At 42.6% G+C, this 16,419-nt stretch overlaps 3 protein-coding genes across 5 annotated transcripts in view; 2 read left to right on the top strand and 1 right to left on the bottom strand.

Annotated features, from left to right (window-relative positions):
* Nucleotides 1-4,842, bottom strand: part of grid2ipb (glutamate receptor, ionotropic, delta 2 (Grid2) interacting protein, b) — a gene marked incomplete at its 5' end in the record, with an annotated part of 53,078 nt that extends 48,236 nt beyond the window's left edge. Inside the window, 4 exons of the mRNA XM_079492262.1 lie at nt 1,973-2,127; nt 2,534-2,854; nt 3,049-3,302; nt 4,758-4,842. Of these exons, the coding sequence (XP_079348388.1) occupies nt 1,973-2,127; nt 2,534-2,854; nt 3,049-3,302; nt 4,758-4,842 (815 nt within the window). The remainder of the gene's footprint in view (nt 1-1,972; nt 2,128-2,533; nt 2,855-3,048; nt 3,303-4,757) is intronic.
* A 2,539-nt stretch (nt 4,843-7,381) lies between these two features.
* On the top strand, nt 7,382-12,507 carry zdhhc4 (zDHHC palmitoyltransferase 4). Of its 3 annotated transcripts, none has more exons than XM_079492871.1 (7): nt 7,382-7,511; nt 8,043-8,175; nt 8,479-8,552; nt 9,782-9,960; nt 10,358-10,483; nt 10,999-11,243; nt 11,764-12,507. In XM_079492871.1, exons 2-7 carry the CDS (start codon nt 8,053-8,055, stop codon nt 12,061-12,063), a joined length of 1,047 nt encoding a protein of 348 aa, XP_079348997.1. In that variant the 5' UTR covers nt 7,382-7,511; nt 8,043-8,052; the 3' UTR covers nt 12,064-12,507. The 3 variants fall into 3 exon arrangements, 2 of the variants coding, with proteins under 2 accessions (XP_079348997.1, XP_079348998.1); XR_013788832.1 differs by lacking the exon at nt 7,382-7,511 and having other exon boundaries at nt 7,518-8,175; nt 11,764-12,282; nt 12,332-12,507; XM_079492872.1 differs by lacking the exon at nt 7,382-7,511 and adding an exon at nt 7,518-7,691.
* A 3,339-nt stretch (nt 12,508-15,846) lies between these two features.
* Nucleotides 15,847-16,419, top strand: part of LOC306915500 (rho GTPase-activating protein 44-like) — an 87,412-nt gene continuing 86,839 nt past the window's right edge. The window contains exon 1 of the mRNA XM_079492858.1: nt 15,847-15,923. Coding sequence (XP_079348984.1) covers nt 15,871-15,923 — 53 coding nt within the window. The 5' untranslated portion in view covers nt 15,847-15,870. The remainder of the gene's footprint in view (nt 15,924-16,419) is intronic.

Genomic DNA, 16,419 nt, shown 5'->3' with positions numbered 1-16,419 from the left:
TGCCAATGATGACTGCTCTCGTCATAACCCTGGTCCATTTTGCCACGCTTCAGACATGCTGAATAATGAAAACATTTCACAGAGAAGATCGTGTGGACAATGCCTGTATTTAGGAATCAAGGACAGGTTTTTGGAGCTTAAAAACAGTGTGCGGATGTTTTATCCTCTCCCAGAATGAAAACATTGCAATGGCATACATTGGCCATGGCACTATGCATTAAACTATGCATTAAATTCAGCAGGTACACAGTCACAGTAAGGTGAGAACAGCCTGATTGAAGTGTCCCGAATCAACCCCTAAACCAACGAGCATACAGTTTTTATGTCTATGGTCATTATTTTGTGAAAACGGCCTTTGTCATATCTACTGACAGCCAAACGTCATAGGAATCAACCACACTGCTGCTTTGCACACTGCTGATATAGTTTTAGGAATATTATAGTGTTGGTAGATTAGATTTAGTATTTTAGATAGTATAGAATTTTATGTTAGGTCATCTTTTGTATGTGTATTTTATGCGCATATAGAGGCCCCACTGTATTTCTCTTTTCTAATTATTTTGGTAATAAATATATATTCCTATAAAGTCGTTGTTAGTGTCAGTCTCTCTAAGGTTGGCTCTTATACTTTACAACTACATTTATTTCTGTAAACTTGGTGAGATAATTCTGTGTACTGGAGCTGTTGGACAAAGCAAATTTAAAGTATATATATCTATATATCTATCAGACTCAAACAGTATTATGCGTGTCTTAAGTACCAGGTCTTATTACTTAATTACTTAAGACCTGGAGGCGTGGTCAATGCTGTTTGGCCACTCAGAATAGCCAAATGGCATTGACCTGGAGGCGTCTCCAGGTCTTAAATTAAGTAATAAGACCTGGTACTTAAGACACGCATAATACTGCCCTGATCAAAGTGTCATTGTAAAGAGTATAAATCAGACACTGTTGAATGTGACTAATTTGGCCACCGGTCACACGCACGCACGTCCATTGTAACTGAGACGGTCAGTCACTGTGTATTCCTAATGCTGGCTGACAGATGGAGCCCACCTAAAGTGCTGTGGGGAACCCCCTCCTAATCTTCCCCCGGCAGAATGAGCAAAAGCAATAGCAGGTTTACCAGGTGATTACATTTAAATCCCTGCAGATTAACATTACTTTTCATTGGCACTGCAATGTGAGGATAGGAGATGCATTAGAACAGAAACATTGGAAAACCAAAGCTGTACAACAAGTAGCAACCACGAAGTTTGCTCTGCTATGAACCCTGCATTCTATTTTGAATGCATTTTCTACTTACATTTTAGGCTTTTAGCAGACACTCTTATACAGAGTGGCCACTAGGTACCCATTTTATATGTATAGGTGACTATTACATGACCACACAAGTTATGAAACGTACAGTGGACTTTGATGGAGGCCCTGGCCACTATACCCCATCAGTTTGATCTTATAGAGCACCGATGTCTGACGCATCCTACCTGGGTCATGTTTTTAACTTTTTCAGAATTCCCATACAGTTGTTTAATATCGCGTCAAAATAACAAGCGTATTCCAAAAATAAACAAACGATCATGTCGGTTTAACTCGCATGGATGAAGCATCAACTGAAGGTGAGATAATGCTAATAATCTAAATTATGACGCTCTTCCCAGTCCACACAGCACCACCTGAACTCAGCCAGACGCCTATGGATTAAGCCCCAAATAAGGCTGGTCAAGTTAATCATTTTGAGTGCTGTTGCCTTAACGAAACCAAATTCTGAGTTGTCTTTCAGCTATACATTTAGCAATCCAATCCTTACTCGGAAGGAACGGTATCATTTTTTGCTCATTGCCAGGATAAGCCTTCTTTTGATGTATTGTCCGTGCTGTACTTGCATTTCACAGTTCCTCGTACAACAATAATGGCATAGATTGATGTGTACAGTACAGCAGAGCAGAGGCAAAACAGAGTCCTCAGTTACCTGATGCTGGAGATAAGTTGACGCTGCTCATCAGTGATCAGTATGTCTGGCAGGACCGAGGCCAGCCACTCAACTTTCTTCTCAGCAGCATACTGCTTCAGTACAGAAAACAGCCTCTCTTTCACCTCCGGCTCTGCACCCAGGATCTGCTCGATCTGAGGACAATGAATGAGAAGAAGGTTAGAGAGGTTTATGAAAGTTGATACCAAGCGTTTTTGGAGCGATGCTGCCGATATCATAGCAATATTAAACATCATTGCATTAAATTAAACTCTCTTTCTGCTCTAATATACAGGGTACATGATATACTTTGGTCCAGCATCTGGCTTGCGTTTCAGACAGATTGTCTGTCACGCATTATGTGAGTCCACACTATTTCCAGTGCATAAATTATAACCCCAAGCCCTATGGACACATATACTTGAAAGAAGGAGTATGCACTGGGTGAGCAACTTAATTGAAATTAATATATGGACAGGATTCTTGGTTACCACTCCTCAGAGTCCCCACTATAATATACAACTCAGTAACTCACTCTATGCTTAACCCTGACACACTGACCTTCCTGTTGAACTCCAGGGCCTTGTGTTTGCGGTCGGGCCTCATCCCCAGCTGGCTGTCCTCCACACTGCTGCTGCGCTTCTGCCTGGGGCCAAGGCAGAGCACCCCAAGACGCAGTGTGCGGCCCTGGCTTGACTTGATGAGCGTGGCAGCCATCTCGTGCTGCCTGACAGGGATGCCGTTGACCTCCATGACATAGTCGCCGGCCCTCAGGCCGCTGCGGCCCGCTGGAGAGCAAGGGGAGCAGTCCTCCACCAGCAGGGGGCAGTCTCCCACGATGGTGAAGCCAAAACGACCATCAGGTCCGGGAGTAATGTCCACCTGCAAAGGGTCAGTTAATTTTCATTTGATTATAATTTGCAGTTTATGATATGTTAATCAAAAGCCTAATTGAAGTCAAATATATATAAGTATATAGCAGGGGGACAAAGTAACAATATCATGATGAATCATAAATGGTCCAATGGTCCATCAATTCTGATATTTTGATATTATTTTGACAAACTCTGCCGTACTTGTTGTATGCGTGACACCACTCCAATGCTTGGCGGGATGTTCTTCTGGGTCTGGGCTATGGCGATGACGGCCTGGGAGCCTAGCGTCGACACACTTTGCCCTTCGATTTCCAGCACCTGGTCCCCTGGCTGCAGCCCCGCCAGGTAGGCACTACTCCCTTCCTCCACGGCCAGGATGTAGGTGGGGCCGTTCCCTCCCAGCTGGAAGCCAAATTCTTCAGGCCAGCCGACGTTGGATGTGGGCATGTTGATGTCTGGAGGGGAGAGTTAACGGTTCAGAGTTCAGACTACTAAACACAACATGTATGTATCCCTTCATGGCCTAAAATCAAATCAACCCTCTTGCATCTTTTGTCATTGGTTCCCTCTCAGCTTTCTCAATAAATGTAGAAAGATAATAAGGGGAGAGTTTCTCTCTCCTTAAAAACCCAGTAAAACAGTTAGGTAGTTCCCTGCGATAACAAATGGTTACAGCCATGCATCCGGCAGAAATGTCCTTGAGAAAGACCTCGACCTCTACCCACTCAGTCACTTTTAACTTGGAGCTCTGGATAGCACCAGTTGAAGGAAGAATAACATTATATGGTAGATGTGTCATCTACAGTACATTCATAAGGAAGACCACCCCAATTTTTTGAAAGCTACGGTGGAGTAAGAGTTTCATCAAAGACTGTATCTGAGCGTGAGACAGATGAAGACATTTGGGTCAAACAACACACCATAACCTAAAATATCCTTCCCCTTCCCTCCCTCAACAATTGAGAGAAAGAGAGAAGATGGCCTGTGGAGAAGTAATATAAGACAGATGAAGGAAAGTATTCACACGCATGCACGGCACGCACGCACGCACGCACGCACGCACGCACGCACGCACGCACGCACGCACACACACACACACACACACACACACACACACACACACACACACACACACACACACACACACACACACACACACACACACACACACACACACACACACACACACACACACACACACACGCATACAGTACCTGTTTCTGCCATTGTAATCAAACTACTCTATGTCAGAAAGAAACAGAGATCAATAACTCCTCGAGTCTATCTATCCAATTAAAATGGAAACAGTTGGCCCGGTGTCACTTGCTCCTTCTGTCATCTCTCCTGCCTCATTGCCGGCTGCCTGCAGTGTGGCTCTGTATCCCTCTGCTCTGAACTATGACACTCTCTCACTCTCAGTCAGGTCCCTAGCTGACTTGGTTCCCTGCTCCACAGCAGCCAATCAAATGATAGACTTTTTGACCTTGATGAACTTGAAGGCGCACCTCTCGTTGCACTCACTGCACACACACACACACACACACACACACACAGCTCTCTGCTGTTGAGTGATTGGTGCTTTACAAGGCCTATAGTAATAGGAGAAATACTATCAATAATTCAATATTTTATCATTACAGGTTATTGTGGTTTTGGGGTGTGCCATTGTTTAAGGGCAAATTTGGACTTTATAAAAGAATCAACCCACACGTGGCAGGGTCCAAACATATTCCTGGCAAGACATACCTTACCCTGCCAGAAAACAGAATATCACTGAATTTAAATCTGGGCTCTTTTTAGTCTTCCCTTAACGGTACAACTCAGCTTGAGCAGAAGTGGTGTAGCACCGCAGCCTCCAGAGTTGTGGGTCCCATGGTCAGACACAAAGCTTTGACACACAGAGGACTTACAGACATCTCTGGTTGGAAACCGAGCATTGCGCTTGCTCTGTCGAAAAGACTGTCTGCGCTTTTGGTTTTGCAGGAACTTCTTCATCTTGAATCACACTGCGTGGGGTAGCAGGTGGCTGTAGGATCCAATGTGTCTTCTTAACTCTCAAAATTACAGGTGAAAGGCCAATGACAAAAAATTAAAAAAGGGGGAAAGAGCTCCCGAGCTGACTTCCCCCCTGCCCTCCTGCAACAACATCGGTCAAACTACAGAGGAGAAGAACCGCAAAAGTGCTGCCTCATCTTCATCCTCCTGCCATGGACAGAGCATCGTCACCTCCCTCCACAACAAGCAAAGGTGACTGTGCAGGAAAAAAGTGTAGTCTCTGTGTCTGGGTGTGCAGAGCGAGTGAGTGAGTGTCCTGCATCTCATTCCTGATTCATCCTCAGGGCCAGTCCGCTCACTACAGTGTTAACCTGAAAACTGGGACACGTGCGCCGGCGCTGCTCCATTCCTTAATAACTCTCCCTCCAAAAAGAGCTAAAGTGAGGCCTCATTTTTCTATAAATACTCCACTGAGTCTCTTTTCCTTTGTCTTCTCTCTGCTCTTCTCCTTCTCTCTCAGCTAGGTGGCTCTCCAAGGGACCCGTTCTGGCCCAGAATCTCATGCTCACCGTCGAGGCACTGATTGAATTGCATGCCTAACTGGACGTGTGTGTCTGTGTGCATACGTGTGTGTGCATATGCATGTGTGTGTGTGTGTGTGTGTCTGTGTGTGTGTGTGTACGTGCGTGCGTGCGTGCGTGCGTGCGTGCGTGCGTGCGTGCGTGCGTGCGTGCGTGCGTTCACACATGAGTATGTGTGTATATCCATACCTGCATGTGTGTGCAGTGTGTTCAGTCCATTGAGAAGTAAGAGCGGGGGGGAAATTTTGGACTTCAGGATTAGTAGGATTATGGGTTGGATTTTCGGATCTCCTGAGGTGTAAACAGGGGCACATGGTCCCCTGCCTCAAACATACAGAGCAGTGGACTCTTTAATTCGCAGTCACTGGGACATGTGTCCCAAGTTAAGCCTGTTACCTCCAGCCCTCTGTCATCTCCAAGTCCCTACATCCCGTCCACCCAGGACGATAGATGACCACCCTGCCTTCACTGTCTGGGCTATGACCCCCAGGGAACGTTCATGGGACCCATGCCTTATCCCTGAAGGAGAGGGTACTGTCACACGTAAGACTCATTTGACCCTTAAGGCGTTGTCGTACAGTTACGTTTCCTAGAAGTAGTCACTTGTAGTTGTTGCCCACTTACCCACACCAGTTCGAAAGTGGTTCATAAAAAATAGCCCTGTGTTGAACTCCATGTACAGCCTGAATGTATTGATAAGACTGTATTGTAACTGCCAAACAGTTGAAAAACAACTGCACAATGTACATTGAAAACAATTATACAAATTGATCTGTCTGCTCTCATTCAAAAGGCTGTTAGTAACCGCCCTTTGAATGAGAGCAGTTAGTAATCACTGAGGAAGAACGTGGCATGTGGCACACAGGTCTGTCTATGAGTGAACCGTCATTATTGGAACAACCTGCACTGCACTAACTGAATAATTCAACACAAGTGGTTGGATTTCCACATGCACGCGCACGTGCGCACACACACACACACACCCACACACACTCAAATGCTCGTACAACTCAGTATCATATCACTTGAATCATGTGAGTGAGTAAAAAAGAGCATGGAAAAAGAGTACAATATCCTTTGTCACTAAATACTGTATTTGGATTAAATCTGCTGTAGGCGGCCTACTTTGAATTTCCTGGGGAATCTTGCATCCACGTATACATTACAAAACAGTAGGCATATTACAACAACCACATAGATAATAATAATTGTATAATAATTGTATAATATTCAAACCTACTGCTATGCTGTAACAGTAGGTGTTGCTTTTTGAGAGCATGCCGCATACAGTTGAGGACGTATGGTACCCCTACCTACTTACCTCAATTTTAAAAGAACACAAGGGTAACTCAAGTGCAAACTCACATGCAACACACAAAAATACATGCAAAATGTATAACGTTTTTTAAATGTGCATTCCTTACTTGTTTAAATGCATCCGCAGCCTATAAGACAGTGTGTCTGAGTAGCCTACTCCTGTTCTCTCACTGGACAACATTGTAACTTGAGTGTGGAGCAAGTTAGCAACTAGATCCAACAGGTGTGATGTGATGATGCCCTGATGCACTATTAGAGTATATAGGCTGCACTGCATTGCAGTGCAGCAATGGAGGGCAGAGAGATGATCCAACTAAAGGATGATTTATGATGGTCTGAGGTAGTGGTAGCATGGCACATTGATAATAAATCAAATATAATAATAATAATGATAATAATAATAAAAAATAATAATGATGATAAAAAAGTCATAGGTTAGGTGAATATAATTTATAATATATTAGAACTAGTAAACTGCAAGGCAGTGAAACTTGTGCAAGCTGTAGGTGAAGACAGAATGAAGAAAAAATAATATGTAGGGCGCCTTGAAATAACACTGGGATTGCCTCACAACAACTCCGATGACAACTGCACAACCGTTGGTGCCTTTAAGTGACGTCACTTGCCAAAAAGGACAGATCTACAACATGAATTTCGACCTATCGGCGACGCGCTGTTGGCTTGCAGATCTGTTCTTTTCGGCACGCTAGCTTTAGCCATAGGGGGCTTTAGCCAGATGATACACGGAAGTAGTTAAAACATGGGTCGAAAGTGAGTGAGGCGTTTTCCTCTTTTATGGTTTAGTTAAGTTTCCCTACACACACACCATAATGTGTTCACTACAGTGCTGCTGTTAGTTGTTTACTGGCTGCAGATCACCATGTTGATAAAGTACATGCTATTGTTCGCTATGTCGTGTAACGCGGTAAGGGACAAATGGACAAAGATAAGGTAGTTTTTCAAGTAGTTCTGTACAATGTAATGACAGCAGGAATGTTACACAAAAGGCTTTGCCAACAGTAGCATAGAGCTAAGCTGCTGCTAACAGGTTCCATGAAGACTGGGAAAACACATTTGATACAAACGTTGCTATAGTCGGCTAACGTTAGGGTTTTTGCTGGGTTTGTACTATCACTGTACAGTGTACACAGTACACACTGTACAGCAGTGATACTATCAGAGATCTAGAGATCTACAAGTTCACTGGCTGTACTATCACTGATAGTACAGCCAGTGTACCACCAAGTTCACGTGGTGGTCTACTATACTGCCACAGAAGTAAAGTTACTATTAACGTGGCAGGAGGTGAACCATGGACTTCCTCACTCTCTTCGCTATCTATGTTGCTGTGGTGTTGACATGTATCGCCCTGGTCTGCAAATACTCGGGACAGCGACAGACCCCGTTTAGTGTCCTCCTCAACCACACATCCACGGTAAGGAACATGAACACGGCTGCAGTTCAATATGTAACCACAGAGTGGCACTGCAGCCTTGTAATAAAGTACTGACAGAAATGGTTATAAATGAAGTATCCATTTGCATTTTGTATGTTTATATATTTATTGTTGAGTGAATTAAAAAATTATTAGTGAGTTGAGTGTAAGTTAAAATCTAATTTTGAGCCAGAAAACAATTGCACTTTGGGAGAAATGCATTATCCATCCATAGTCATCAACTGTAACATTGATATGTGATTTGGACATAACCCCTTCACTTTCGTCTTGTTTTGCTCCCAGTTACTTTCACTAATTACACCAAAATGGCTTCAGAGGGTCTCACAAAGGACCTTACACAGACTGTTTCACCAAAGGTGGGTCACTGGTATTCATCATGGTCAAGTCAATTCTTATTCGATTACCTACTTTAAACTACTCACTGAGTCAGAGTACAGCTTTTCTCTTTGCCAATGAAGCTGATTCTGTTTCTAAAGCATCTTGCTATACTAGTATTTTCCCATCACAGTGAGTGAGTCTCACACAGGTTTATTTTTGAGTGGCGGTAAACCGCTCCAACTGACTTGCCTAAGCCTGCAGTGCAGATACGCTGTTACATGTATTTTTCAGAATGGACAAAATTATATTTTTTTAATACAGAATGAGATCATATCGACATCGGTAATATTGGCCATAACAGCAATTAATTATATCAGATATCGATATCGGCCAAAATGTCTTATCTGCACATCCCTAGCTCCAACATAGGACTTTGTGTGTCTGGATGTTTGCATGGTTACTGTGGTTAATCAATCAAACTTTACTAAAGACATGGTCCATAGTAACATAAAAATAACATACAAATGCAAAGACAAACAAAGGCGGACATGGTCCACATAAAATTCATATACAGGCTTACACGCCAATGGTTTCCACAATTTGGAGATAAACCTGACTAAACTCAATAAAAGGTTAGTCAGAGTTAGCCCCTCTTGGAACCCTACGTTAAAGTTTTCTGACATTTGGATGACTTTAGCGTAGGGTCCCTTACCTTCGATGTCGTGCTACATGCTAATTCTCAAACGCACACTGACACCGTTGCTTTTGCTTTTGCTGCGCTGTGCGTGTGTGATGCTGACATATTCCAAAAGAAGCATATAAGAGCTATAGGAGACAACGGAGACAACCGAACCCCCCGCGAACGGCGCAGAAGCCGTTAAGTATTTTGTTAGACCGTTTTGGCAGCTCTGAAATTCTCTCTTGACTTCCTTATTGACATCCCATTGTCCCGGTTACTGTGTCTAATGAGCCTACACATTTGTACAACGTTTCCGCAGCATAGCGGAGCAGGTTGGTACACCAATATACTGACAAATATTTTGCTTGCACTTTAAGCAGCAGTCTCACGGTCCCACAAACATTGTGTGTATACTGTACATTATTATTCCGCCCCCAATTCCCATTCAAGTTGATGGAAAAATAAATGATGATGTTATGTGGGCCACCTTGTCATCATCTTCATGATAAAAGGCTCACTTCACACGTTTTTTTCTTTCTTTTTTTAATGTTCTTCTGAGATGTTTGTCTTTTGTACGTTCTCACACAGAAACAACATGTTCATCTACCTGCACCTCCTGGTGGAAGGTGCTGTGTACGCAGAGTTTACTTACGAGGTGTTTGGCTACTGCAGGGACATGGACACCACTCTAGCCAGCCTGTCTGTGCCTTATGTCCTACTGGCCATCAAGACCTACCTGTTCTACCGCTGCATCACAAAAGATCCAGGTTTGTGATTCTTTCTCGTAGTGGTTCATATCCTCCTTATGAATGAACCACATATGCACCTGAGAATGCACAAGTTGTAATCAATTTTAATCACCAGAATACATTTTTCAACACACAAGTCATGTTATATTTTGTCATATGACAGCATTGCACAGCACAAATAGCCGATCTACGGGGTGCATACTTAGTTTAGACTAATCAATGGTTAGACATGGGTTAAGGTTAGGTTTAGGTGTGCAAGATCCCAACGTGTCACAATGTGACGCATTGTGACCTTGTAGATCAGCTATTTTCCCTATTTTGAAACCTTTAATGAATTTCCCAAGATAAGGACACTAGATTGAAAGTGGTTACATTGTATCTGGTGGTGCCACTGACCCTTCTTGTCCTTTCACAGGCACAATAACAAAGAAGAGAGTGGGTGCCCTGCTGCAGTTGTATCCTTATGACAAGAGGATGTTCCACCCTGGGGTATCCTGTCCTACCTGCCAGCTGGTCAAACCAGCTCGCTCCAAACACTGCAGTGAGTGCTGGAAATACTATATGGTTTTAATGGCTCTCGTCGTCCACACGGCATCTCACACGTTGTTCTATGAATCTTGGTTTAACACTGTCTCTCATGATCTCCTTGCTGAGAATGTGGGGAATGTATAGACATTACTCGGCATTACATCAGGCTAGAAGAGAACAGCTGAAAATATTATTGTTTACGTAGGAGGAGGCGTGACACACTCAGATGTGCATGGAAGTTGGACCAGTCAATACATAGAAAACTTTAACTTAATTGTCGGATTGATTTAATTCTTTATTGGTCAGAAATGTAAACAGCACATGGTACAGTAAGATATTAAAGCTAAAACACTAACACCAAAAAGTCCTGGGAACCTTTCATTGCAGTCCTATCCTATGTATTCAATTAATCATATGGAGTTCTTAGAGCCATTAATGGCTTTATTTTTCAGACTTTGTATCTTGAAAATAGCAAAGGTACAGTACAAAGCAGAAATTTGTTTTAAGATTTTTTTATGTACATTTTAGGAGTGTGTAATAGATGTGTGGAACGCTTTGATCACCACTGTGTTTGGGTCAACAACTGCATCGGGGCCCAGAACACCAGATACTTTCTGCTGTACCTGTGCAGCATGTGTGTCATGGCCGGAGACATGGCTCTGCTCATAGCCGATATGTTGCTACACGCTGTGCTGAGGTCAGGACTCCTGAGAGCCAGCTACATAGACGAGCACGGCCAACAGCAGCCTGCAGGACCAGTGTTTGTTATGCAGGTAAGAAGAAAAAGTACTGTTCAAATACAGCACAAACACACTGAAGCAGGAATTGCACTTACCAAAAAGGTTGCTTAGTGGGCTAAATTACTATGGGTACTTCTGCTGTATAGCAATGTGTTAATTGTCAATTATATCTGGACAGCATACACCTTTATTTAACTTTATTTATGGTCGGCAGTTTTCCACAGTTGTCCATTCCCCTTTTGAATAGAAACTCTGTAATGACGTGGATCTCAGACGGTTTTTTTATTTTTAAATTACACTCTCCCTTCATTATAACGTCTGACATATCTATGATGTATTACTCCCAATTTCAGAAAGGTTTCAGGCTAATCCAACACCAATATTGTTAGATATTTGGTACTACTGTGTGAGTGTGCATACGAAGTTTGGCACTTATCTGCCTAGTGGTTTGTGAGATTAGCTCTGTAATGCACAGACACACAGACCAACCCTCTTATAGTCAGCTATAGTCCTGCAGAGCCATACCGTGAAAACAACCTCTCCCCCCTGACAGCATCTGTTCCTGACCTTCCCGCGGATCGTGTTCATGCTGGGCTTCCTGGTCTTCATCTTCCTCCTACTGGCCGGCTATGCTCTGTTCCACGCCTACCTGGCCCTAGTCAACCATACCTCCAACGAGTGGTACAAGAGCCGAGGCTACGTCTGCCAACACTGCCACCCCGCCTCCGCAGTGGACCACCTCCACGGCCCGGCTCCGGACCACGCCAAAGGACACTTCTACAGCCGCGGAATACTCCGAAACCTTAGAGAGGTTTTCCTCCCTCCGCGACCCGGTCACAAGAAAGACAATTGAGCGATGCGTTGTTGCAATGGTTCTCAACTCGCTCACCCAGACCACTACTAGTGGTTTTCTATCGGTGTCACTTGATCCCTGATTTGACTGCTGGAATCAGCAGTCAAAAGAGTATACAAATGGAACTGCATTTTAACTTGATGTCCAAGTTAAAATGCTAAATCTTGAATGTTAATTTAACTCTTGAGAGTGTACAAATGGAACCATGTGGTTCCATTTGTACAAATGGAACAAAATTAATGGAACCATTTGGTTCCATTTGTACAAGAGTTAAATTAACAATCAGTATTTTGCTGTGTGACATGATAGCCACTGCTGTATTGTACATATTTGTTTTAGATTGTGCTGTGCTTTATATTGTAAGGTAATGTTTCTTTGTATGGGGAAGCAGGGAATTTAATAAATTAAACTTAGCTAAATAATGGCTAATATCTTTTTCACATATTTTGAGTGATTATTTTTTAGTAGTATTGACTTTAGTAGTATTGACTGCACCACCAGTCACCATTATGACTTACACTAAAATACAGTAGCATACACATACCCCATCCCATCCTATTCACACAGGAGGCAAATCAATTTGAATTACTATATAAAATATATGAACCATGTTAGGTTATTAATACAAGTAAACTGTATATGGACAGGGTTTGAGCCACTGCAATTTCCTGACATTTGGACATTTAAACATCACCCTCTAGTCTAGTCCTAGGGTGTCCTAGGAGGAGGTGAAGACATGGTGGAAGACCATCTATCTAGAGGTCCTTTCTTGTCTATTCTGACACCTGCTACACAGCCTCTTTGGACACAGTTCAACAGCTTCAGTGAAATTGTTCATTTGTTTAATGGACAGTGTGACAATGAATTTAGACAGACAGCAGCGCAGGGATGTGACCCTGATTCTAGCTATGTAGAATGTACCAACTACCGCTGCTTGTTTTCTGACATCATCCGTACTTCAGTAACCCTGTGTTGCAATTAAATAATGAACCGCAATACTATAATATCCTAACTAAGAGTATACAAATGGAACCAAATTGATCTGCCGTATCTTCTACAGAGCATAGGAGCAATAAATAAATCGGGTACAGTAAACATATCTGCAATGCATATTGTCTAAAATCATCAATCACTCATTTGATTTCTAACTGTTGTAGCATTTGGCCTTAGCCCTATATACAGCATCAAACTCATTTTACCCATTATAAAATGTTGCCTAGTTTGCCATTATCTAGGTGAATGGCCCATGCACCTGTCATTAATGGCTGAGAGTCATTGAAATATTGATTGGGGTCAGGGGACCCCCAGGGGTCCTTAAGTCAGTTCCAAGTGGTCCCCAAAATAAATATACAAATTATATATACATCAGCGCTATGTGAAAATAACCGATCTACAAAATCACCGTGTTGGGTGAACTATTACAGTCAGGGTGGAACAAAAAAAAACGTGTTAGACAAAATCTGCTATGTGAAAATAGCCAATCTACAAGCTTCTAGATTTGATTATTATAGGCTATTTGTCTAGCATGGACAATCTGTTGATCTGGCTCAGGGGTAGAGTTTCCAGATGGTAACCGCAAGGTCGCCAGTTCGAACCCGGGCTCCCCCAGAGTTAGTGTCGAAGTGTCCTTGAGCAAGACACTGAACCCCTAATTGCTCCTGATGTGCTGGTTGGTACCTTGCATGGTTTCCGCTGCCATCAGTGTATGAATGTGTGTGTGAATGTAATGCACAATCTATGTAAAGCGCCTTGGATAAAGGCGCTATATAAAACCATTTACCATTTAGATAGCACACAACTTATAGCCTATTATAAAATCCCAGGTTGATATAATACACAATCCTCTGTGATCACCAACTCACCAGAACATCTCACATTAAAAACGTTTGGATTGTCATGTTTGAAAGTGTTCTATTCACTACTAATAATGAGTTTATAATGTTACATCATGTGTTTCTGTGGTAAACAACTCGTTACCTGTGGTCTGCCACACTGTACGTTGCTATGGTAACATGTCATCACATGCTGCTAACGTTGTGGTCACCACTGTTAGCATGTGTGCTATAAGGCAAAAGCTGAGATAGAAACTCCTGGTCAAAATGTTATACAAAACACACCACCTAAAATCGGAATGTTATTGTGACCTATTGAGCACAAACAGACCATCATGATTTGCTTGCTGGACCTATAATTAATTTATTTGCATTACATTTCCACTCGCCCATATAAATAAAAAGCAAGATGGCTGCCGTCAAGTCATTCCATTGGCCAGTTAATGAAGCCGGGATCTTCCCCAGCTTCCGTCAATGGTCAGTTAATGAAGCCTGGAGCGCCGTGAATGGTGGGTTAATGAAGCCTCCTCCTGTGATTCGTCAGTTAATGAAGCTTGAAGCCTCATGAATGGTCAGTTAATGAAGCCTCCTTACAGTCTTTCAGGGGCTGGTATCCGGACACAATCAGTTGTTGTATTGTTAACAGCAAAATCATTCAAGAAGGCAAGGCAATAAGCAAATATACTTTGAGTACCAACGCATAAGTACTCAAACAGATCTACATGTGTAAGGCTTTTTATATTAAGGCTGGTTTCAGTGCTATTTGGCATGACCCTCTACCATACTGTAAAGTTGCAAAAGCATATGACGCTGCATGTATTAGGGACAAAAGAAGAATTTTCACAAAACGACAATTTTCATTGGCTCATAAAACCTTTTTTTCACTTAAAAAAACGTACTATACTTTCCCATGTCCGTATAGGTCCAAAGTATGCGTGTATTGTTAATGCATTTTAACACTGCCAAGGTTATTGTGATGCATATTACAAATTACATCATTGTAAAAGGTTACAGCATATGTGTGCTGTGAAATACCTGCAAACAGTCTTACAGAACATCCCATCATGGCCCAAGGTTTGAGCCTCTTGGCCAGCTACAGGACAGTTTCCATGTCTTACTATAGGCTATATACTCTGGTTGTCCCCAGAGCCTTAGAAAAGACATGGCTCTGGTTGTCCCTAAGACTTTTATTTTGAAAGGCTTCCTTCCTGCCCAAATGTCTGGTATCTGACTGATTACTCTGATTGAAATGATCAAGTTCACCTGTGGTGGTCTATGCTACACAGACAGACAACAGAATTCCCATTGTTTTCTTCCATTCATAGTCATACACATAATTAGCCACAAGATAGCGCTGTTTACCTTTATAACTTTAGGGTAAGTTTTCTTTTACCAGCTTTGAATAGCCTAATGTTCAGGACGGTACAGAGCAGACTATACTGCTTATCAACATTAAACCTTACACAAGTGACTAGCCTAGCTGCTACCAAGGCGTTGTTAAAATAGTTGCCCACTGGTAACTCCTTATAGGCCTATAGATATGGGTAAATGTAGATGGATGATGAAGAATTTCAGGTAGGCAGGAATGAAGGAATCACACATCACAGATATAGAGTAGTTCTATGGCGTTTTTTGCCCTCGGTAATATATGTCGAATGAACTTCATTTCCCATAATGCACCGGCGAACAGTGTCATCATCATCGTGAGCTGTCACTCTCACTGCCCAGGGAGAAATCGGTCCAGCACGACCAGCAGGCAGCATCTCTGAACAGCGGAGTGGAGGAGAGAGCGAGGCGGCAAAATGCATAGAAATCAGCTCACGCACACGTCTCATTATTGACCATGTCTTTCCTATAGACGTTTAAAAGCGCGGCCCTTCTTGTCGGTCACCTCTTGTGGAGACGTGACTCTCTGTCAATGAGATAATGTGGAGTCGCTCTACACATCGGCGTTAACGCAGAACAAAAATACGAGATGAAGAAGCAATTCAATCGAATGCGACAGCTCGCCAACCAAACAGTGGGCAGGTAAGAGCAAAATAACATTAAATATTATCAAATGTAATCACACCAGAGCTTGATCTGTAGACATGTTGGGGCACATCATTGACCCAAATGGCCAAATACGCATCAGCACAGCAGGGCATCAGTACACAGTAAAAATCCCCAGTGATGATTTAACTCTAAAGACTATATACAAATGTAACCAAAATGGACCCGCCCATTCTGGTTAGCTACATTTGTATACAATCAGTTACAAATGGCTACATTTAACATTGGCTCTACTTAGGCTATATTTTTTTCATTCATTCACATGTCAGACTGCGTGTACTGTGTACTGTGTTGTTGTTGTTTCCCATGATTTGGACATTTGATTGGGTTTGATTGATTGATTGAAGTATTTATTAACAGTTTGCACTGCAGAATGGGTACATTTCACATGAAAGCACAACTCAATACAAAGACTGTTACTGTGGACTGGACGACACACTGATGAAGCATTATTGTTTACAACAGGGTCCAA

This window comes from Electrona antarctica (genome assembly GCF_951216825.1).
Source record: "Electrona antarctica genome assembly, chromosome: 22".
NCBI classification, from domain to species: domain Eukaryota; kingdom Metazoa; phylum Chordata; class Actinopteri; order Myctophiformes; family Myctophidae; genus Electrona; species Electrona antarctica.
The sequence above is the reverse complement of the archived record's forward strand: the minus strand, read 5'-3'. Positions and strand labels throughout refer to the sequence as shown.

Excerpts from the sequence above, each read along its gene's own strand:
- zdhhc4 (XM_079492871.1), top strand. The coding sequence starts at position 8,053 with ATGGACTTCCTCACTCTCTTCGCTATCTATGTTGCTGTGGTGTTGACA. Across the intron at positions 8,176-8,478 it reads TCCTCAACCACACATCCACG|TTACTTTCACTAATTACACC; the intron begins GTAAGGAACATG and ends TTTTGCTCCCAG. Across the intron at positions 9,961-10,357 it reads CTGCATCACAAAAGATCCAG|GCACAATAACAAAGAAGAGA; the intron begins GTTTGTGATTCT and ends GTCCTTTCACAG.